Here is a 23,220-nt window from a genome sequence, read left to right on the forward strand (position 1 = left end):
GGAGCAGGAGGCAGGGACCCCCACCTCATCTCCTTCCCACCTTAAGCCACAAGGAGGTGGGCAAGAAATGTAGTTATTATTGTTGTTGTTGTTATTATTATTAGGTTCAGGGGCAGAAGGCGGGGTGTGTGTGTGTGTGTGATGCTGTGGCGGCAACGGAAATGACCACTTTCGGGGTGCTCTTGAGTGTCACGCAGATCTCCTCCTGATGTTTCCTCCTCGCCAGGAAATCAACCACGTCCAGCACAGCACAGGAAGTCTCTCCCCATCCCGTCCCTCCCAATGCATCAACATTGCCACCATCACCCCCCCTACACACACACACACACACACTCCAGTCGCCTCCCCCCTCCCCCAGATACTGACCCAAGACAAATTACTCAAGGCAATTCTCGTATGCAGTTGCAAAAGGCAGCAACAGGTACTTTTATTTAGCAAAGAATCAGGTCTGGTCCAAGGTAAGCACGCAGTGCATGGTCCAAAACAAACAGAACTCCAAACCAGGGCTGAAAAGCAGCCCTCAGACAGGTAAATATTGACAGATGAGGCAGGCAGGTGAAGAGATGGACAGGGAGGCCTCCCGCAATCACTCGCCATCAGTTAGGACCCAGAAATACTGAGAATGCAGAACCAATGATATCAGCACCAATGTCGGCATGAATACTGTATTGGGAAGCACCAATTGGCATGAACATACATGTTCACACAATGGATAAGAGAGGCACGAAGGATCAAGAGAAGGAAAAGCAGCTCGTGGTCAGAAAAGCACCATTAAACACAACAAAACAGCAGAGTCTGCATCAAATACATGAGTTCTGGGTACAACCATAAACCATGGCATAGAAGACGGTTCACAAGTGTACGCATGTGCCTATCTACTTAACTACACGCTATCAATCTCTGTCTGCCTGTCTATACATCCAGTGGGAGAGTGATCTCAGCTCCCACCACTCCAGTGCATTGACCCACCTAGCAATGCATGGGGCAGTGGCAAGGTTGTCTCCCATAGGGCCAGAATTATATACATACACACGCACACAAGTCCAACTTCACAATGGACAGAGGTAATGGGCCTTGCTCTGGGAGTGCCATTCTCAGGTGCACCCCCCCCCCCCCAGGAAGCGTGGCTGAGTGAGTGCGCCTGCGAAACATGTGGCAAGGTCCTGGGATGGAAGCACAACATTCTTCTCTAACTGATAGCGCATTGGGTCCAAAGAGGCATACGGACAGGCCAGAGCGGGCCAAAGGCAGCAGCGGAAGAGGCCTTGAGGGGAGGGGGCAGTGCTGGGAGGCCCTGATCACAAGCGCCTGAACAGGTTCGTGACGAATCCAACCGCTTTGCCGGCGATCCCTGGCAAAAAGAGGCTGCCGACCGTCAGGGCGGTTTCTAGCCAGGAGGGCTTCTTGACCCTGTCGTTCTCCTCCTTCAGGCGCTGGAACTCCTCCCTCATCTGCCTGGCCTCCTTCTGGAAGCCCTCGTTCAGCAGCGCCTCTTGCTCCTGCAAAAGAGAGAGAGGTGGACCAATGAAGAGTGGAGACTCCATTTCTGTCCAAAGAGGCTCCCATAGTGGAAGGGATGGGGGGTGTCCCTGGGCCCCCAAGGTGGCTTACCGCCAGCCTGCTGTCCATCATCTTCTTCTGCTCCTCCAGGAGCTGCTCCCGATCCCGCTCCATCTTGACCTTCAGCTGCTGGACGTTCTCCTCGTAGCTCCGTTGCTGGTCCTGCATCTTCTGCTCCAGCTCAGCCTGCCTCTGACGCTGGACCTCCTGCTCCCTCTGGGCCGCCTCCGCCTGCGCTCGGGCCTCTGTCCAGTGAATGGGCGAAAGGGAGAAAGGAAAGGACTGTCAATCTCTGAAGGCCCCCAACCCCACCCCACCCCACCTCCACATGCACAAGGGAGGACCTTCTTGTGGCAACACCAGAGGCACTCCAAGTGGCCAGATACTGGTCAAAGGACATCTAATCAACTACCAAGCTTGCAAACTCTGTGTCTTTTGTATGTTTGTCTGTTCTGTCAAAAATGTAATACAACTGTTTGGTTGGCTGACACGATAAATAAATAAAGCCCACACACAGTGGTCACTTGGTAGCGTTTAAGAAAAGACACGGCACTGGGCCCTTAAGTGCTGAAAAACACACATCCAGCATGTCAGGGCTTTCTTGCCACCTCATCAGAGGGCCAAATTTGCCCGCCCTTTGCTGATTTCACCTCTCTTCAGGCACGGAGTCCGCTGGCTCCCATCACACGGCATTGATCTCTCGCCGATGGGGCTCCGTGCCTGAGGATGTGTGTAATCCGTGTAGGAGGCAGTGATGGTGGCAGCAAGGGAGGCTTCTTGTGTTGCTTTGAACACAACCATTGGAAGGCGAGCAGCAAAGCTTCACCCTGTGGGATGAGGGGACGGGGAAGGCAGGGGGTGCACTGGGGTGCTGGGTTGCCCATGCTTCCGCCAGGTCCCACCCGATTCACCACGGTGCATGACAACTCACAGATTTAACGTGATGCCCTTGGAACCACAGAGGAATCAAAGCAAATCTATACCCTGCAAAAGGACCTTTGGGGTGATGTCTTTAAAGTCTTGGCCCTTCTATGGAACTGCTCCACACACTCTGTAAAGACTTGGAGATGCATTTGGGGTGTGTTCAGAACTGGGAGGCTTTCCTGGAAAGGGTAGAGGCTCAACAATGACTCTCCTGAGGATCTGGTGTCCAGCACAGAAACCCGACCCATGACCGTCCCTCTGGCTTTGGCCTTTCCTCTCAGAGGCGCAGGATGAGCCTTGTGGCCAGAGCAGAAAGCAGGGGCTCTGCTCCCCACTCCTTTCTCCGGATGGGGAGGGGGGCTCACCTTCCATTTGCTTCTCCTTCTCGCTGAGGGCCGTGTCGCTTTGGAGGATGGCTCTGCCGACGGCCTCCTTGCTCTCTAGGAACTGCTTCAGTGCTGCCTCTGCCTGGATGGAGGAAGCAGAGCTCAGGAGGACCGCCTGGAAGGGCCTGGACTGGACGCTGCCAAAGGGTCTGCCCCAAGGACCTCTCTCCCAGCACCAGTGGAGGGACCCTGAGGCACTGGGGACACAGATGGGGGGCCCATGGGGGTGCCCCAGTCTTGGGCTACCAACACAAAGACACTTCCCTCAGGGCCGACCAAATACTTTGGGAATCTGCAACATCAGTGCCATGTGACCAATTCTGGCCCGTAAACATGAACACTGACATTGCAGCTCCTCTGATGAGACCTACAAGTTGCCACTAACATTTGTATTACAGGTTCTAAGAAGTCTTTGGTTTGGAGCGTGCTTTCTTTGCATATTCACTTATTTTTATGCCTGCGTACGTGACTTTACTGAACTGGCCAAGAATTGATTTATTTACAAGCCGTCCTCTGCAACGTGTTGCTGTAATTTGTATTTTTTTGTTTTTCAAGTCTCTTCTGTTGTGTTTTCCAGTGTTTTTATGAGTGATGGTCACTCCTTGGCCTGAGAGGTGTCTTGTGTCCATATTTGGTGTCAATTCATCCAGTGGTTTTTGAGTTATGCTAATCCCACAAACAAACATTACATTTTTATTTAGATATACTAGCTGTACCCGCCACACGTTGCTGTGGCCAACCTTACCTCCCTCTTTCTCTCCTTCTTTCCCTCCTTCCCTTTTCTTCTTTCCTTCTCTCCTTCCTTCCTTCTCTACCTCTTTCCTTCCTTTTTCTTTTCCTTCCTTTTCTCTTCTTCCTTCTCTGCCTCTTTCCTTCCTTCCTTTGTTTTTTGCTTCCATCTTCCCTTTTGTCTTTCCTTCCTTCCTTCCTTCCCTCTTTCTCTTCTTCCTTCGCTCCCTTTCCTTCCTTTTCTTTCCTTCTCTCCTTCCTTCTTTCTCTACCCATTTCTTTCTATCCCTCTTCTTTTCCTCTTCCTCTCCTTTCTTCCTTCTCTACCTCTTTCCTTCCTCCCTTTTTCTTTTCCTTCCCTTTCTCTTCTTCCTTCTGCCTCTTTCCTTCCTTCCTTTGCTTTTTGCTTCCATCTTTCCTTTTGTCTTTCCGTCTCTTCTTCCTTCGCTCCCTTTCCTTCCTTTTCTTTCCTTCTCTCTTTCCTTCTCTACCAATTTCTTTCAATCCCTCTTCTTTTCCTCCTTCTCTCCTTCCTTCTCTACCTCTTTCCTTACTTCCTTTGCTCTTTGCTTCCATGCTTCCTTCTCTCCTTCCTTCCCTTCCTTCCTTCCTTCCTTCCTTCCTTCCCTCCCTCCCTCTTCCCTTTTTCTATATGTCATTTATCTTTTCGTCATTCATGTTTTGGGGGTTTTAAGTCATATCCACTTTGGGGGGTGGGGGGGGGTGGGCTATGAGTGTTTGACACTCATTGATCTGTTAGCGTTACTGTGGCCAACCTTCCCTCCCTTTCTCTCTCTCTTCCCTTCCTTCTTTCCCTCCCTCTTTCCTTAAAATTTCTTCCTTTTTTTCTTTCCTTCTCTTTCCACCCTTCTTCCCTTTTCTTTACCTTCTTTCTCTCCTTTCTTCCTTCTCTACCTCTTTCTTTCCTTCTTTCCTTTGCTCTGTGCTTCCATCCTTCCTTCTCTCTCCTTTCTTTCTTTCCTGCCCTCTTTCTCTCCTTTCTTCTCTCCCTCTTTCCGTCCTTCCCTTCTCTCCTTCTTGCTTGGGCTCGTGCTGCCTTTTGTGCATGCTCTGTTAGGTATTTTTTTTTGAGGGGGGGGGAATATTAAAGTTATTTCCCCTTCTTTTTTTAAAGATTTTTTTTGTTTGGAAGACATAGATCGGATTAGAATGTGTTTTGCTGCCAAATCTGGTGCCAATTCGTCCAGGGGTTTTTGAGTTCTGTTAATCCCACAAACGAAGTTTACATTCTAATGTCACTGGGTAGAGTGTTCCACAGACGAGGGGCCACCACGGAGAAGGCCCTGTCTCTCGTCTCCAAGAGTCGTGTTTGCGAGGATGGTGGGACTGAGAGGAGGGCCACTCCCAACAATCTGAGACTTTGTGATGGTTCATAGCAGAAGATACATTCGGACAGGTAAGCTGGGCCAGAACTGTTCAGGGCTTTATAGGCTAAAGCCAGTACATTGAATTGTGCTCAGTAGCAGCCTGGCAACTAGTGGAGCTGCCATAGCAGAGGAATTGTATGCTCTCTGTATGCCGCTCCGGTGAGCAACCCAGTAGCCATCCGTTGGACTAGTTGGAGCTTCTGAACAGTCCTCAAAGCCAACCTCACGTAGAGTGTGTTGTAGTAATTTATTCTGGATGTAATGGGAGCCAAGACTGTGGCCAAGTCTGACTTCCCAAGGTATGGGTGCAACTTGTCCAAAAGCTCCCCTAGCCACGGCTGATACCTGGGGTTCTAGGTTCAGTAATGAGTCCAGGATCACTCCCAAGCTGCAAACCTGTGTGAATTGCCAGGGTGGCCCTGCATGACTTCCTTCCATGGCCCATCCCCCCCCTCCCCCCCCCCCCCTCCCTTCCTTACCATCACCCCCCTCTTAGGCTCCCGGCGGTATCTTTCCTCAACATCCTTCAGGTCATCCACAAACTGCTGGTGTCCGTTGGGCCGGGAGTAGAGCCCGTTGTGCACCTTCTCCTCCAGTTCCACGCAGAGAGTGGCCAGCAGAGCCTGGCAGCGTTTAATGGACTCTTTCTCATTCCTTCGGCAGTATTCCTCCTTCCGGTCATCCAGGGTTTTCTGGCAGGATACAGAGGAAGGACATGACTTATAACTCTCAGGGACATGCCTCCTTTCCTAAGTCTCTGGCTGCATGGAAATCCGCACCCAGTCTTCTTACTGTTCTCCAGAGAGGAGAGCATGCAAGATGTCTCCAGACAGTTCGAGACAGGGAACAAGACCCTGAACTTTCTCAGATTTAGTTTTGCCACATAAGACGGACTTTTTTAACTTTGAAAGCCTGCCTTTGCTCCTTGAATTGCTAGAGCTCATTTGCTCTGCTGTTGCTGTGTTTGGAAGCTTCTGCTCTGCTAAACTGCTACATTTTGCTGCTGCTTTATTTTACTTTTTACTTTTTTAAAACTCCAATGGAGGCACCAGTCCTGTGGGAGTGCAGCCAGTGAGACCAGTGACCCTTCTGTGCTGGGGCTCCCTTCCTTCCCCGTGAGAGATTCCCCCCCCCCCCCCACTATCACGCTTTACCAAAGGCCTCATCCTGTGGGGGAACCTACCATGAGCTTGATCTGGAAGCGTTGTTTGTCATCCTTGAAGGCACGTGCCATGAACACCTGGAGGGCCTCCTTCTCACACTCGGCATGGATCCCCAGCAGCTCTGGGACACTCTCTGTGGGGAGACTTAGCCTCTGTCCCATTAGCCCCCCATAGCGGGCCACAGCCTCCTCCACGGCGGCAGCGTTCTCCATCTCTGCCAAAGCCAACACCGCGCTCTCCATGCAGGGCACCTTCCCACTGCTGATTGTCTCCACATAGGTCTCCACCAGCTTGGCCAGTACTGCAAGGAGGAAAATAGTGATGCAAGGCAGGCATCAGGTGATGATGCCCAGTACTGTGTGGAAGCAGGGGTCTGTCCAAGCAGCCAGAGGGAGGAGGCAACCCCTTTGGTCTTTGGGCCACAATCCACCAGTGGGACCTGGTGCCCGAGGCAGAGGAGGATGGCCTTCCAAGAGAAAGAAAGGGGAGGCCAGAGATAGCCCCGCATCACACTGCAACTGCAGCATCAGCTCAAAGGAAGGAGGGAGGGCAGGAGGGAGGGACTCACGGTGCCCAGTGACCACATGCCCCCCTGGGAGAGTCTTCTCCTTGGAGGTCCAGAAGATGTAGTTACAGAACTGGTCGGCTTGCTCCACAAAGTCAGGCTCCAGCTCGCTCTCCTCCATCTGCTCCAGGCGGTGCAGGTTCTTCCGACTGGTGGGGCGGTCAAAGATGAAGCACTTCCGGGTGGGGAAGAAGAAGCGGATGCACTTGCGGGGCAGGTTGAAGAGCTGGACGTCGGGGGTGTCCCCTGTGCAGGAAGGAGGAGACAGAGAGAGGTGGCCCCCACTGGACCCTCAAGGACCCCCTTCCTGTGTCCCGAGGCCAAAGGGTCAGCTGGGAAGCAGCAGAAAAGAGAGGGGCTGAGTAGGCCGAGGAGGCAGATTTAGTCAAGGGGTGCCGGCTACAAGATTCCACCACTGCAAGTTCAGTCACCTAAAGAGTGAACTTGGGAAGCAGATTTAGGCATTAAGAAAGTAGACTTCTTAAGGACTACCTTCATGGTTACTCACATGATAATGAATGGATCCTACGCAACACACACAAATCAACCTTGCTAATGGGACCCTTTACTCCTGTGTGTTGGGGTTCAGCCTGATCTGTGTGAACCTGAGCCCCAGTCCCAATCTCTGTGTGAACCTGATTCTCAGATTGTATTTCCAACTGAGCAAGCTACTGAATCTCTCCCTGACAGTGTTGAAACTCTTGTTGATGTTGAGGTCAGTGGCGAGGAAATTGAGGAAATTGAAACTGAACAGCCGGATGAAAATGTTTTGGAATCCAGCCGTGATAGCTCTGAACCTGGGTTTTTTAATGAGGACTGAAGGGAACAGATAGGTAGAGACAGGAGTGATTCACAGTTTCTACGAAGGTCAAATAGATTACAGGAAAGACAGGCCCAGGCTTCAAAGTCAAGGGGCGTTTCAAGGAATAGTTTCTTTGGTTTAAGGGGCCTCCTTCCGGGTGTCTCGTTAGATCAAGCAACGTTTGGGACTGCGGCTGTGCCTTGGCAGAATTCCTGTGTTCCATGGCCAGTAATCCCAGAAGCTTCTAGTTTTCAAGTACATGGTTAGGGAGAGGCTAACAGGTTCCTGGTTCTTGTATTGTGGTTTTTGAAATTTTGCTCAAGTTCAGAGATTTTCCTGACTAGGTTCTTGTGGGGTTTTTTGGGCTATAGAGCCATGTTCTAGAGGCATTTCTCCTGACGTTTTGCCTGCATCTATGGCAAGCATCCTCAGAGGTAGTGAGGTCTGTTGGAATTAGGACAATGGGTTTATATATCTGTGGAATGGCTGGGGCAAAGAGCTTTTCTCTGCTGAAGCTAGGTGTGAATGTTTCAACTGACCACCTTCATTAGCACTTGAAGGCCTGGCTGAGCCTAGGAAAATCTCTTGCTGAGAGGTGTTAAGATGTGCCTGGTTGCTTCAGCAGAGAAAAGCTCTTTGCCCCACCCTAGCCATTCCACAGATATATCAACCCATTGTCTTAATTCCAACAGACCTCACTACCTCTGAGGATGCTTGCCATAGATGCAGGCGAAACGTCAGGAGAAATGCCTCTGGAACATGGCCCTATAGCCCGAAAAAACCCACAAGAACCTAGTGATTCCAGCCATGAAAGCCTTTGACAATACATTTTCCTGACTGCTGTGTTTCTATTGGGGCTTTTTGACTTTGCATTTACCTTTCTTTTGTAACCAATTTTTCATCAATAAAAAAGGATTGTTTTTCCTACAGTCCAGTGTGGTGGATTTAATCTTATGGTCTCGTTTCCTGATCTGGGATGCGACACTGTGTAATGGACAATGGTTTGTTCCTCCCACCCTGGACACTCCACAGATAGATTATGCTCCACTTGCTTGACTACCACCCGATCCTCTGAAGATGCCAGCCACAGGTGGAGGTGAAACAAAAAAGAAGAAGAAAAGGTTGCTAGAATGCACAACACCATACTACCTTTCTTCAACTTCAGGGCGTTCTCCAGGTACTCGTCCTCGGTGATGGGCTTCCCATTCAGTTCCAGCTGCAGCGTGAAGTCCCTCAAGGCCCAGGCAAAGCTGGGAAAGAAGCGCAAGTATTCGGCAGAGTCCTCCAGGCCCCCGCCTGCGCCACCCCCGGGAGAGGCCTTGGCCTTGATGCGCTCCGTCAGTTCAGTCACGTAGCTGGAGGGGGCCCAGTTCAGGAATCAATGGCACTGACCACACCACCCCTCCTTTCCTCAAGGCTGCATCAGGACAAGGAACGCGTGGACAGCCCGGAGAGTGGGGGGGGGGGGGTCAAAATCTGAATTTTTCCCTTTCCTCCCAGTCACTGGATGTGAACTCCTGGCAGATTCTAGAATAAAAACACACTCACAAGGAGGGTTCCTTGGATGATACCTTCTTGCCAAGGCCAAGTGAAAGCTACTTCTAACTCATTCCCACCAATCCTGTAGTATTTCATTCCGTTTATCCATGATCCCCACACCCACCCCTTGTTGTCTATCCTCATGGTTACTTTCTATACCCACAGAGTATGCAAGATCTCCCAGGTTTCTCCCTCCTGGTCCAGATGGCCCTTATCATAGTCCAGTCACTCCCCAAACTGTCATGGAGTGGACGGGCAGCTTGTTGACTTTAGCTGGAACGGACACATCCTGACACTGGAAGTTTGGGATCTATGTGCATATGGCCCCAGTACCTTTTTCTAGGTGCCACCTATATGCATATGTTCTCAGTCCTCTGGGTGCTCTTTGGGTTTGGTCTGCCCAGTGATGGCAATCGCGTCTGGTGGGGATGAGGGACAGGGCCTTCTCGGTGGTGGCCCCTCGGCTCTGGAACTCTCTCCCATTGGATATTAGAACTGCCCCTTCCCTCCTGACCTTTAGAAAGTTGGTGAAAACCTGGCTCTGGAATCTGGCATTTGATGAGTGAGGCAATAACTCTTGACCACACGGACGGATGGGGATGAATAGTGATTTTATGCTAACGACTTGGCCTTATATAATTATATGATAGTACTTTAATGTGTTTATATTAGTGTATTATTGGATGTGATGTTTTAAACTATTGTGTATGAATTCCTTTGTAATTCCGGCCTGAGTCCCTCGTTGGAGGTGAGAAGACCAGTATATAAACCCACTAGCTGTGCCCTGCCACGCGTTGCTGTGGCCTATAGTAAAACTTATCAAAGTTGAGGTAGATATCTGGACTATTATGAAAGAGAGGTCCCTACCTATTCCTTCCCCCTTTTCCTCCCCCTTTCTCTCCTTTCTTCCTTCTCTCCCTTTCTTTCTTTCCTTCTTTCACTACTTGGTTTCATCCTTCTCTCTTTCCTTCATTCCCTCCCCCTTTCTTCCTTTGCCTTTCTTCCCTTCCTTGTTTGCTTCCTTCTTTCACTTTTTATTTCATTTTATTTCACCACCATCACAACAATAACAATAATGCAATGCATTGCCTCTGGGACCTGACACCACTCCCATTCCCCCTAAAAGGGTCTCATAGGAATAATAGCGTGTGTGTGCGGTGGTGGGGGGAGTGATGGAGCGTGGGGTTGTGTATGTGTGTGCGGCGGCGGTGGGAGTGATGGAGTGTGGGGTTGCGTGTGTGTGTGCAACGGCAGGGGGGGGAATGATGGAGCGTGGGGTTGCGTGTGTGTGTGTGCGGCGGCGGGGGGAGTGATGGAGTGTGGGGTTGCGTGTGTGTGTGGCGGTGGGGGAGTGATGGAGCATGGGGTTGTGTGTGTGCGTGCGGCAGGGTGTGTGTGTGTGCGGGAAGCGGCGCAGCGGGGCTTGGAGTGGGCATGGCTTCCGCAGAGGGAACGTTGGCCGGAAGGCTGTGTGCGCACCCAGGGAACTTGCGGCTGGGCGCCAATGCGCATGCTCAGTTGTTTTGAAGTATTGTGAGTGTGTTGTTGTGTTGTTTTTCATTTTGAGTAGATATGTTTGTACCTTGTGGGTTGTGTTATGGGCATGGGAATTTTGGTTAAGTTTTGTTGGGGGTTTTTTTAGTTTTGTTGTTTTGCCGTTTTGTGAGTGTGTTGTTGTGTTGTTTTTCATTCTGAGTAGATATGTTTGTACCTTATGGGTTGTGTTATGGGCATGGGAATTTTGGTTAAGTTTTGTTGGGGTTTTTTTAAGTTTTGTTGTTTTGCCATTTTGTGAGTGTGTTGTTGTGTTGTTTTTCATTTTGAGTAGATATGTTTGTACCTTGTGGGTTGTGTTATGGGCATGGGAATTTTGGTTAAGTTCTGTTGGGTTTTTTTTTAGTTTCGTTGTTTTGCCGTTTTGTGAGTTTGTTGTTGTGTTGTTTTTCATTCTGAGTAGATATGTTTGTACCTTGTGGGTTGTGTTATGGGCATGGGAATTTTGGTTAAGTTTTGTTGGGTTTTTTTTTTAGTTTTGTTGTTTTGCCGTTTTGTGAGTGTGTTGTTGTGTTGTTTTTCATTCTGAGTAGATATGTTTGTACCTTGTGGGTTGTGTTATGGGCATGGGAATTTTGGTTAAGTTTTGTTGGGTTTTTTTTTAGTTTTGTTGTTTTGCCGTTTTGTGAGTGTGTTGTTGTGTTGTTTTTCATTTTGAGTAGATATGTTTGTACCTTATGGGTTGTGTTATGGGCATGGGAATTTTGGTTAAGTTTCGTTGGGGGGTTGTGGAGTTTTGCTGTCCGGTTGAACCAACCTAACAGATTTATATATATAGATAAATAAATGGCACAGGGTGGGGTGGCCAATTCTCCATCAGAGAACAACCTTCTACCAATATTTGCTCACTTTGTGTTACGGGTGTTGAACACATGTGGGTGTTGCTGGGCTTGTGGCCCTCAGCCTCCCTTTGTCCAAGGGTGGGCTCAGGCGTGCCCCATTGGAGCAGCCAGGGCCAGTACACCTGGCGTTTGGGGTGGACGGGGGTCTGCCCCACGGAAGGAGGGGCGGAAGGAAGGATACTGGAGCTGGTCCATGGCGTTCTGGTCGATGGTGCCCAGGCTGTTGTAGACCAGGGTGCTGCTGAGGAGGACGGCCAGGGCAAAGATCCAGGTGTCATTCTGCGTATCACCCTGAGAGGAGAGAGGGAGGAAGGTAGGTGTAAAGGGGCGGCGGCTTGGCAAGGTACAGCCGAGGCATTGCTGGCCCTTGAGGCTGCTAGGCTCCCACCCCCCCCCCCCCACACCCCATCGTTGCATAACAAAAGAAGCCTGGCCATGTCCATTCTGGGTTGGTGCAGAGCAGAGGTCCTTCTGAAGAAGGAGCCCTGGGCTTTTACAACCCTCCACATCACGCCTAGAAGCCCTCACCAGCTTGTTCAATGCTCAGGGATTCTGGGAGCTGAAACCCAAAACACCGGCCTTCTCTAAATCAAGAGCAAAGCATTTCCTGCAAACAGCTTGCCAGCATGGATGCACCGGGATTGCGGCACCGCTGGCTGAGTGTCAGCTGCATTAAGATCACTCTGACCAAAAAGGTCATGAGTTCGAAGCCAGCTCAGGTTGGAGTGGGTTTCCAACCAATTGTGTGTAGCCTGTTGTCACTGGTACAAACTACAGAAAGAAGGAGGACTAGGACTACACGAAATCAAAGGTTATTATGAGGCGAACCAATTGAGACATGTGGTGGAAGGGATGCTAAACAAAGCTGACACAGACTGGATGGAAATAAATAATAAAGATATAGAAATGAGATTAGAAAATATATATTTTAAGGAATACTCAAAAAAGGAAATTAATCAAATGGGAAATGTAGCATTGGGAAATATACTATCAATATGGAACAAATTGACCTTGAGGGAGCTGGGGGTGGTAACGGCCGACAGGGAGCTCTGGCGTGGGCTGGTCCATGAGGTCACGAAGAGTCGGAGACGACTGAACGAATGAACAACAACATGGAACAAATATAAGAAAAACCGAATTAAAGGGAATTCTAAAATAATGCCAGTTATAATGGAGGGGAAATTTCCTAAAAATCTAAAAAATGTGATGGCTCAGTGGGTTAAAGCACTGAGCTGCTGAGCTTGTTGATCGAAAGGTCGCAGGTTCGATTCCGGGGAGCGGTGTGAGCTTCCGCTGTCAGCCCTAGCTTCTGCCAACCTAGCAGTTCGAAAACATGCAAATGTGAGTAGATCAATAGGTACCGCTCCGGCGGGAAGGTAACAGCGCTCCATGCAGTCATGCCGGCCACATGACCTTGGAGGTGTCTATGGACAACGCTGGCTCTTTGGCTTAGAAATGGAGATGAGCACCACACCCCAGAGTCAGACATGACTGGACTTAAAGTCAGGGGACTACCTTTACCTTTAAGGAGTTGAAAAAGAAGAAATTAGACAAAATTGGAAGTTGGATGGAACAAATAAAGGAGAAGAGCACCATTAAGGAAATCCTAGGTGAATTAAATATATCATGGCTCCATTGGGTCCAACTGGACCAATGGTTCAAAAACTGGAAAGGAAAGAACTCAAGGGAAAGAGACCCAACGAAATTTGAAAATATAATATTAAAAGAACTGGCTAAAGAAGAAAATGAGCATCAAAAAGGGATAAAACAAGTATTATATACAAAATATTAATAGAGATTAAAGGGGAGAGAAAAGGGATACAAATAAGGGAACTATGGGAAGAAGAACTGGGAATAAAAATAGGAGAAAGGAATTGGGAAAATTATGGAGAGCAAGACACCTCAAGAAAGAAAACTATTATAAGATGGTATGGAAATGGTACCTGACCCTGACAAAGATCCATAATATGGATAAGAGTTGTTCAGAAAAATGTTGGAGGGGTTGCCAAGAAAGGGGGACATCTATCCACATGTGGTGGCAATGCAAATATGCGCAGAGTTTCTGGGGAAAAGTTATAGTAGAAATAGAAAGTATTATGAAGAAACAAATTAATAGAAATCCAGCGACTATACTGTTCAGTTCTTGTGGGTTTTTTCGGGCTATATGTCCATGTTCTAGAAGCATTTCTCCTGACATTTCGCCTGCTTCTATGGCAAGCTTCCTCAGAGGTGAGGTCTGCTGGAGCTGGGAAAAAAGGGGGTTTATATATCTGTGGAATAATGACCAGGGTGAGACAAAAGGCTTTTGTAAGTTGGGCTAGGTGTGGATCTTTCCACTGACCACCTTGATTAGCATACAATGGGCTGGCTGTGCCTGGAGCAAACTCTTCTTGAAGGGTGATTAGATGTCCCTGCCTGTTTTCCTCTCTGCTGTTTTTGCTGTTGCAATTTTAGAATTTTTTAATACTGGTAGCCAGATTGTGTTCATTTTCATGGTTTCTTCCTTTCTGTTGAAATTGTCCACATGCTTCTTGTGGATTTCCATGGCTTCTCTGTGTAGCCTGACATGGTGGTTGTTGGTGTGGTCCAGCATTTTTGTGTTCTCAAATAATATGCTGTGTCCAGGCTGGTTCATCAGGTGCTCTGCTATGGCTGACTTCTCTGGTTGAAGGAGTCTGCAGTGCCTTTCATGTTCCTTGATGCGTGTCTGGGCAATGCTGTTGCGTTTGGTGGTCCCTATGTAGAGTTGTCCACAGCTGCATGGTATACGACAGACTCCTGCAGAGGTGAGAGGATCCCTCTTGTCCTTTGCTGAACGTAGCATTTGTTGGATTTTCTTGGTGGGTTTGTAGATAGTTTGTATGTTGTGTTTCCTCCTCAGCTTCCCTCTGCGGTCAGTGGTTCCCTTGATGTCTGGCAGGAACACTTTTCCTCTGGGTGGATCTTGGTCTTGAGTCTCGTGGCTTCTTCTCGGTTGTCTTGCAGCTCTTCTGATGTCTGCGGTGGAGTCTCCATTGGCCTGGAGAGCCCAGTTGAGGTGGTTCAGTTCATCTTGGAGGAGGTGGGCTTCGCAGATTCCGTTTTCACGGTCTGCCAAGGCTTGAATGGTGCTTCTTTTTCGACTTGGGTGATGGTTGGAGCTTTTATGTAGATCTCTATCTGTGTGTGTGGGTTTTCTGTAGACGGTGTGACCCAATTGTTGATCTGGTTTGCGGATGACGAGGACATCTAGAAAAGGCAGTCTTCCTTCCTTTTCTTTTTCCATAGTGAACTGGATGTTTGGGTGGGTGCTGTTAAGATGGTCCAGGAACCAGGACTATACTGTTATCTATTTACAATACAGATGAATGGAAGGAAAATGAAAAGAATCTGATAATAATGTTGTTAACGGCTGCAAGGCTACTAATAGCAAAATATTGGAAAGGAGAGGTGGAAATTAAGATAGAAGAATGGGACAAGGAAATTTGGAAATTAGCAATAAATGTCAAATTAATGTGCAATTTAAAGGTTAAAAAAGGCCTAAGGGAGGATAATGATTTTGAAAATATATGGAAAATATTTATTGAGGAAACATTAAGGAAAGAAGATGGGAACCAACTCCCACCAGAAGAAATGAGGTTCTGGTGGGAGTATAAAGAAAAGAAGAACTCCGGAGATGGGGAGCACAAGGGGGAGCACAACTGGGGAAAGGGAAAAAAGTAATTATGTGAATTATAGAGATTGTTTTTGTAATGAAAGGAATATAAAGGTAATAAAATTATTAGATGTTTAGAAAAAAAAGCGGAGAACAAGTTGAATCGCTGTAAAGAATCTGGCTTAAAGAAAAGAATGAAGTAGTTTTTGTTAAGACTTAGAATCATAGAATCAAATAGAATCAAAGAGTTGGAAGAGACCTCCTGGGCCATCATCCAGTCCAACCCCATTCTGCCAAGAAGCAGGAATATTGCATTCAAATCACCCCTGACAGATGGCCACCCAGCCTCTGTTTAAAAGCTTCCCAAGAAGGAGCCTCCACCACACTCCGGGGCAGAGAGTTCCACTGCTGAACGGGTCTCACAGTCAGGAAGTTCATCCAAGAGTTGGAAGAGACCTCCTGGGCCATCATCCAGTCCAACCCCATTCTGCCAAGAAGCAGGAATATTGCATTCAAATCACCCCTGACAGATGGCCACCCAGCCTCTGTTTAAAAGCTTCCCAAGAAGGAGCCTCCACCACACTCCGGGGCAGAGAGTTCCACTGCTGAACGGGTCTCACAGTCAGGAAGTTCATCCAAGAGTTGGAAGAGACCTCCTGGGCCATCATCCAGTCCAACCCCATTCTGCCAAGAAGCAGGAATATTGCATTCAAATCACCCCTGACAGATGGCCACCCAGCCTCTGTTTAAAAGCTTCCCAAGAAGGAGCCTCCACCACACTCCGGGGCAGAGAGTTCCACTGCTGAACGGCTCTCACAGTCAGGAAGTTCATCCAAGAGTTGGAAGAGACCTCATGGGCCATCATCCAGTCCAACCCCATTCTGCCAAGAAGCAGGAATATTGCATTCAAATCACCCCTGACAGATGGCCACCCAGCCTCTGTTTAAAAGCTTCCCAAGAAGGAGCCTCCACCACACTCCGGGGCAGAGAGTTCCACTGCTGAACGGCTCTCACAGTCAGGAAGTTCATCCAAGAGTTGGAAGAGACGTCATGGGCCATCATCCAGTCCAACCCCATTCTGCCAAGAAGCAGGAATATTGCATTCAAATCACCCCTGACAGATGGCCATCCAGCCTCTGCTTCAAAGCTTCCAAAGAAGGAGCCTCCACCACACTCCCTCCGGGGCAGAGAGTTCCACTGCTGAACGGGTCTCACAGTCAGGAAGTTCATCCAAGAGTTGGAAGAGACCTCCTGGGCCATCATCCAGTCCAGCCCCATTCTGCCAAGAAGCAGGAATATTGCATTCAAATCACCCCTGACAGATGGCCATCCAGCCTCTGCTTAAAAGCTTCCAAAGAAGGAGCCTCCACCACACTCCCTCCGGGGCAGAGAGTTCCACTGCTGAACGGGTCTCACAGTCAGGAAGTTCATCCAAGAGTTGGAAGAGACCTCCTGGGCCATCATCCAGTCCAGCCCCATTCTGCCAAGAAGCAGGAATATTGCATTCAAAGCACCTCTGACAGATGGCCATCCAGCCTCTGCTTAAAAGCTTCCAAAGAAGGAGCCTCCACCACACTCCCTCCGGGGCAGAGAGTTCCACTGCTGAACGGGTCTCACAGTCAGGAAGTTCATCCAAGAGTTGGAAGAGACCTCCTGGGCCATCATCCAGTCCAGCCCCATTCTGCCAAGAAGCAGGAATATTGCATTCAAAGCACCCCTGACAGATGGCCATCCAGCCTCTGCTTAAAAGCTTCCAAAGAAGGAGCCTCCACCACACTCCCTCCGGGGCAGAGAGTTCCACTGCTGAACGGGTCTCACAGTCAGGAAGTTCATCCAAGAGTTGGAAGAGACCTCCTGGGCCATCATCCAGTCCAGCCCCATTCTGCCAAGAAGCAGGAATATTGCATTCAAAGCACCCCTGACAGATGGCCATCCAGCCTCTGCTTAAAAGCTTCCAAAGAAGGAGCCTCCACCACACTCCCTCCGGGGCAGAGAGTTCCACTGCTGAACGGGTCTCACAGTCAGGAAGTTCATCCAAGAGTTGGAAGAGACCTCCTGGGCCATCATCCAGTCCAGCCCCATTCTGCCAAGAAGCAGGAATATTGCATTCAAATCACCCCTGACAGATGGCCATCCAGCCTCTGCTTAAAAGCTTCCAAAGAAGGAGCCTCCACCACACTCCCTCCGGGGCAGAGAGTTCCACTGCTGAACGGGTCTCACAGTCAGGAAGTTCATCCAAGAGTTGGAAGAGACCTCCTGGGCCATCATCCAGTCCAGCCCCATTCTGCCAAGAAGCAGGAATATTGCATTCAAAGCACCCCTGACAGATGGCCATCCAGCCTCTGCTTAAAAGCTTCCAAAGAAGGAGCCTCCACCACACTCCCTCCGGGGCAGAGAGTTCCACTGCTGAACGGGTCTCACAGTCAGGAAGTTCATCCAAGAGTTGGAAGAGACCTCCTGGGCCATCATCCAGTCCAGCCCCATTCTGCCAAGAAGCAGGAATATTGCATTCAAAGCACCCCTGACAGATGGCCATCCAGCCTCTGCTTAAAAGCTTCCAAAGAAGGAGCCTCCACCACACTCCCTCCGGGGCAGAGAGTTCCACTGCTGAACGGCTCTCATCTTTATACATCTTTATTTCCTACACTTCTTTCACTATATTGTTCCACCTCTTTTTATGTATGTAGCATTTCTTTTCTGGTTAATAAAAAAAATTAAAAAGAGAAGGGTGGAATATAAAAGCTGTAAATAAATAAATAATTAACTCCACTGAAGGGGCTGGGAGCCACCTGAAGACCCCCTCCTCACAGGGAGCCAGACCTTGGTGGCCTGGGATTTCCAAAAGGATTCAAAGTGGCCTCCCCCAAAGCCCCCCAATTCTCTTTCCCCCCCTTCCCACGGCCACCTTCTCCGCGTCGCCCAGGCCCTCCGTGTCCAGCAGCACCAGAGTCTGGTCCGTCCGGTCAGGATACGGGACGCACCACATCCAGATGCCCTTGGTGTTGGCCTGCACCGTGGACCCCAAGGAGAAACCTGCATGAAGAGGGAGCTGTGTGAGTGATCGCTCAATGGGAGACTCTCAGATTCGGATGGGGAGCGGCCAGGGGTTCCTAGGGGGGTTGTCACGGGCAGCCAAGCCAAGGGAAAAAACCCTCCAAGGCGGAGGTGGGAAGTCAGTTCCTCTCTGGCAAAGGCCCTTAAGGAAGGAGACCCCACCCCACCCATCCGCACTGGGCAAGGCTTCACTACTGTGACTAATTACACTTGTTATTAAATGCACAGCAAGAGTAGTCCACAGCCAACAAGGTCACTCTGATGGCTTTTGTATTGGACCCCATATCCGATGCTTCCCAAGTGCCTCGGACTGTGCAGCGTATCGAATTGCATGCAGATCCAAGCAAGGTAGCCTTTTGCAGCTGGCAGGTGGTCATTTTGTCAGCTCCAATTGTTTTCAAGTGCAGGCCAAGGTATTCAGGCACTGCGCCCAGTGTGCCCATCACCACTGGGACCCCCTCAACTGGCTTATTATTGTTACACTATGTAACAAAATTTGAAAAAAAATGTTCTGTTCCTGGTTTGAAAGTGTTATTTCCTGTTTAAATGTGTGGTCCTTGCCTTGAAAGTAGTAGTTCTACTCCATTATATATAGACACACACACACATATATTTGGTTATGCAGATACATTATAACTGTTACAATTGCAGTTTGTTTCCATATCTTTGTACTTTCCTATATTCAATTGGGGTGCAGCTGGCTGAGTGTCAGCTGCATTAAGATCACTCTGACCAAAAAAGGTCATGAGTTCGAAGCCAGCCCAGGTTGGAGTGGGTTTCCAACCGTGTGTAGCCTGTTGTCGACCTTTGCAACCCGAAAGACAGTTGCATCTGTCAAGTAGGAAAATTAGGTACCACCTTAAAAGTGTGGGGGGGGGCTAAATTAACTGATTTATGGGGCCATAAAGAAGACTCCAGCAGAGCATTCCAGCAGGGAAGCATGCGGGGAATGCGGAAGTGCTTCATCAGCCCAGGTTGGAGTGGGTTTCCAACCAATTGTGTGTAGCCTGTTGTTGACCTTTGCAACTCAAAAGACAGTTGCATCTGTCAAGTAGGAAAATTAGGTACCACCTTAAAGTGTGTGTGTGTGGGGGGGGTAAATTAACTGATTTATGGGGCCATAAAGAAGACTCCAGCAAAGCATTCCAGCGGGGAAGCATGCGGGGAATGTGGAAGTGCTTCATCAGCCCAGGTTGGAGTGGGTTTCCAACCAATTGTGTGTAGCCTGTTGTCGACCTTTGCAACCCGAAAGACAGTTGCATCTGTCAAGTAGGAAAATTAGGTACCACCTTAAAAGTGTGGGGGGGCTAAATTAACTGATTTATGAGGCCATAAAGAAGACTCCAGCAGAGCATTCCAGCGGGGAAGCATGCGGGGAATGTGGAAGTGCTTCATCAGCCCAGGTTGGAGTGGGTTTCCAACCAATTGTGTGTAGCCTGTTGTCGACCTTTGCAACCCGAAAGACAGTTGCATCTGTCAAGTAGGAAAATTAGGTACCACCTTAAAGTGTGGGGGGGGCTAAATTAACTGATTTATGGGGCCATAAAGAAGACTCCAGCAGAGCATTCCAGCAGGGAAGCATGCGGGGAATGCGGAAGTGCTTCATCAGCCCAGGTTGGAGTGGGTTTCCAACCAATTGTGTGTAGCCTGTTGTTGACCTTTGCAACTCAAAAGACAGTTGCATCTGTCAAGTAGGAAAATTAGGTACCACCTTAAAGTGTGTGTGTGTGGGGGGGGGGGTAAATTAACTGATTTATGGGGCCATAAAGAAGACTCCAGCAAAGCATTCCAGCGGGGAAGCATGCGGGGAATGTGGAAGTGCTTCATCAGCCCAGGTTGGAGTGGGTTTCCAACCAATTGTGTAGTCTGTTGTCGACCTTTGCAACCCGAAAGACAGTTGCATCTGTCAAGTAGGAAAATTAGGTACCACCTTAAAGTGTGTGTGTGGGGGGGGGGGGGGGTAAATTAACTGATTTATGGGGCCATAAAGAAGACTCCAGCAGAGCATTCCGGAGAGGAAGCATGCGGGGAATGCGGAAGTGCTTCATCAGCCCAGGTTGGAGTGGGTTTCCAACCAATTGTGTGTAGCCTGTTGTCGACCTTTGCAACCCGAAAGACAGTTGCATCTGTCAAGTAGGAAAATTAGGTACCACCTTAAAGTGTGGGGGGGGCTAAATTAACTGATTTATGGGGCCATAAAGAAGACTCCAGCAGAGCATTCCAGCGGGGAAGCATGCGGGGAATGCGGAAGTGCTTCATCAGCGTCGCAGATGGACGAGGAAAGCGACAGCTCCCCTGGCGGCCAGAAATAGTTAAATAGCCTCTGTGTATGTCTGTATATGTTTGTATGTCAAAAATTGGCATGGAATGTTTGCCATATATGTGTACACTGTAATCCGCCCTGAGTCCCCTGCGGGGTGAGGAGAAGGGCGGAATAGAAAAGCTGTAAATAAATAATAAATAAATTTTCTGTGGATTCCTGCTCTGCTCTTCTGTGCATTTCTACACTTACTCATCTGCTACTCATAGGCATCCCTTTCCCCCTTTCCCTCTCCCTCTCTCCCAACGGGAACAGACCTACCTCTGCTACTTGTGCTATTTTATTTGTTCGATCATGAAAATTGACCTTATATTTTTCTTATACGATTGTTGTTGTCTTACTCGGCTCTCCTTGCGACTCGAGGTGGGTCACAACATAATTGCAACAGTGAGGTCAAGCAAAGGGCTATTTTGCTTGACCGCCTTGAGTCGGCGATTGGCTGAGAAAGGCGGTATACAAATACAGTAAATAATAAATAAATAATAAATAAATATTGAAATACTTACACCCAATCCATAGGGATAAGATGGGGGTTCACTGCCAGGAGAGCGAGGCTTGGAGCTATGCCTTCCCTCCAGATCCAGAGGGTCCTGTCAAGGGGACCCCGGGGCCACAAGGGTGCCATGCCAAGACCCCCCCCCCCCCCGCTCTACTCACCGGTCCTCTTCCCGGCGAGGCGGTTCATGAGGTAGGACTTGCCCGTCCGGTAGAGTCCCACAATGGCCACCACCACCACGGGCTGGCGGATGCGCTGCAGGACCCCCAGGGCTTCCGGGCAGGCCGACAGCCTCCCCCGCTGGTTTTCGATCAGGCAGATGGGCTTGGGCATCCTCACTGGGGACGACATGGCTCTGCTGCTGGACGCAAGGCCAAAGGGAGGAAAGGAAGGAAGGAGGGTCACCCCAGGTGGCCTCAGAGAACCCCCCACCACTGTATCCAGCCCCCACTTTCTCCAGCCAGGCAGGAAAGGCGCCATTCAAGCCCTCCCAACAGATGGCCACCACGCCTCCCATTGGATCAATGCGTCCTGGAATGGAAAGAGACCCCCGAGGGCCAGATGGGCTTGGGCATCCTCACGGGGGCCGACATGGCTCTGCTGCTGGACGCAAGGCCAAAGGGAGGGAAGGAAGGAAGGAGGGTCACCCCAGGGGGGCTCAGAGAACCCTCCACCACCGTACCCAGCCCCCACTTCCTCCAGCCAGGCAGGAAAGGCGCCATTCAAGCCCTCCCAACAGATGACCACCACGCCTCCCATTGGATCAATGCGTCCTGGAATGGAAAGAGACCCCCAAGGGCCAAATGGGCTTGGGCATCCTCACGGGGGCCGACATGGCTCTGCTGCTGGACGCAAGGCCAAAGGGAGGGAGGAAGGAAGGAGGGTCACCCCAGGTGGCCTCAGAGAACCCCCCACCACCGTACCCAGCCCCCACTTCCTCCAGCCAGGCAGGAAAGGCGCCATTCAAGCCCTCCCAACAGATGGCCACCACGCCTCCCATTGGATCAATGCATCCTGGAATCGAAAGAGACCCCCGAGGGCCAGATGGGCTTGGGCATCCTCACTGGGGACGACATGGCTCTGCTGCTGGACGCAAGGCCAAAGGGAGGAAAGTAAGGAAGGAGGGTCACCCCAGGGGGGCTCAGAGAACCCCCCACCACCGTACCCAGCCCCCACTTCCTCCAGCCAGGCAGGAAAGGCGCCATTCAAGCCCTCCCAACAGATGGCCACCACGCCTCCCATTGGATCAATGCGTCCTGGAATGGAAAGAGACCCCCGAGGGCCAGATGGGCTTGGGCATCCTCACGGGGGGCCGACATGGCTCTGCTGCCGGACGCAAGGCCAAAGGGAGGAAAGGAAGGCGCATCACGGGGGGGGGGGGCGGCTCAGTGAACAACCCCCCCTCAAAAGGCCACCTGGCTCCACCTCTACCTACCCAGCCCCATCAAAACCCTCCTCCCCACAGGTGGGTGCCTAGTCTCTGCTTGGGAATAGGAGCACTGCGAGAAGATCCAACCAGTCCATCCTCCAGGAAAGAAAGCCCGACTAAAGCTCACTGGAGGGAAGGAGACGAGAGACAACGTTGAAGTCCTTTGGCCACATCATGAGGAGACAGGAAAGCCTAGAGAAGGGAATGATGCTGGGGAAAGTGGAAGGCAAAAGGAAGAGGGGCCGACCAAGGGCAAGGTGGATGGATGGCATCCTTGAAGTGACTGGACTGACTTTGAAGGTGCTGGGGGTGGTGACGGCCGACAGGGAGCTCTGGCGTGGGATGGTCCATGAGGTCACGAAGAGTTGGAAGGGACCCCCAAGGGCCACCGGGCCCAAGCCCCTCCTGCCAGGCAGGAAAGGCACCATGCAAGCCCTCCCAGCAGATGGTCGCCAAGCCTCCCACTGGAGGCTTCTGCTTTGGTTAGACCACACCTGGAATATTGTGTTCAATTCTGGGCACCACAATTGAAGGGAGATATTGACAAGCTGGAATGTGTCCAGAGGAGGGAGACTCAAAGGATCAAGGGTCTGGAGAACAAGCCCTATGAGGAGCGGCTTAAGGAGCTGGGCATGTTTAGCCTGGAGAAGAGAAGGATGAGAGGAGACATGATGAGGGCCATGGATAAATATGGGAGAGGAAGCCACAAGGAGCAGGGAGTGGATCAAGGGTCTGGAGAACAAGCCCTATGAGGAGTGGCTTAAGGAGCTGGGCATGTTTAGCCTAAAGAAGAGAAGGCTGAGAGGAGACATGATGAGGGCCATGGATAAATATG

At 50.1% G+C, this 23,220-nt stretch overlaps 1 protein-coding gene across 1 annotated transcript; it reads right to left on the minus strand.

Annotated features, from left to right (window-relative positions):
- Window positions 1–406: 406 nt before the first annotated feature.
- LOC132775340 (guanylate-binding protein 1-like) lies at window positions 407–21,365 on the minus strand. The gene is made up of 10 exons (XM_067461175.1): window positions 21,118–21,365; window positions 17,992–18,119; window positions 11,634–11,743; window positions 8,667–8,872; window positions 6,719–6,961; window positions 6,171–6,451; window positions 5,467–5,679; window positions 2,850–2,952; window positions 1,612–1,805; window positions 407–1,499 (listed from the first exon to the last, which is right to left on the minus strand). The coding sequence occupies exons 1-10, from the start codon at window positions 21,305–21,307 to the stop codon at window positions 1,299–1,301; spliced, it is 1,869 nt and encodes a 622-aa protein (XP_067317276.1). The 5' UTR covers window positions 21,308–21,365; the 3' UTR covers window positions 407–1,298.
- Between the last annotated feature and the right edge of the window lie 1,855 nt (window positions 21,366–23,220).

The sequence above is a fragment of the Anolis sagrei genome, chromosome X, assembly GCF_037176765.1.
Source record: "Anolis sagrei isolate rAnoSag1 chromosome X, rAnoSag1.mat, whole genome shotgun sequence".
Taxonomy (NCBI): Eukaryota; Metazoa; Chordata; class Lepidosauria; order Squamata; family Dactyloidae; genus Anolis; species Anolis sagrei.

Coding starts and splice junctions, on each gene's coding strand:
- LOC132775340 (XM_067461175.1), bottom strand. CDS start 21,307: ATGTCGTCCCCAGTGAGGATGCCCAAGCCCATCTGCCTGATCGAAAAC. Junction 18,120..21,117: donor CCTCGCCGGGAAGAGGACCG/GTGAGTAGAGCG, acceptor CTCTTCATGCAG/GTTTCTCCTTGGGGTCCACG. Junction 2,953..5,466: donor AGCCTAAGAGGGGGGTGATG/GTAAGGAAGGGA, acceptor TCCTCCATCCAG/GCAGAGGCAGCACTGAAGCA.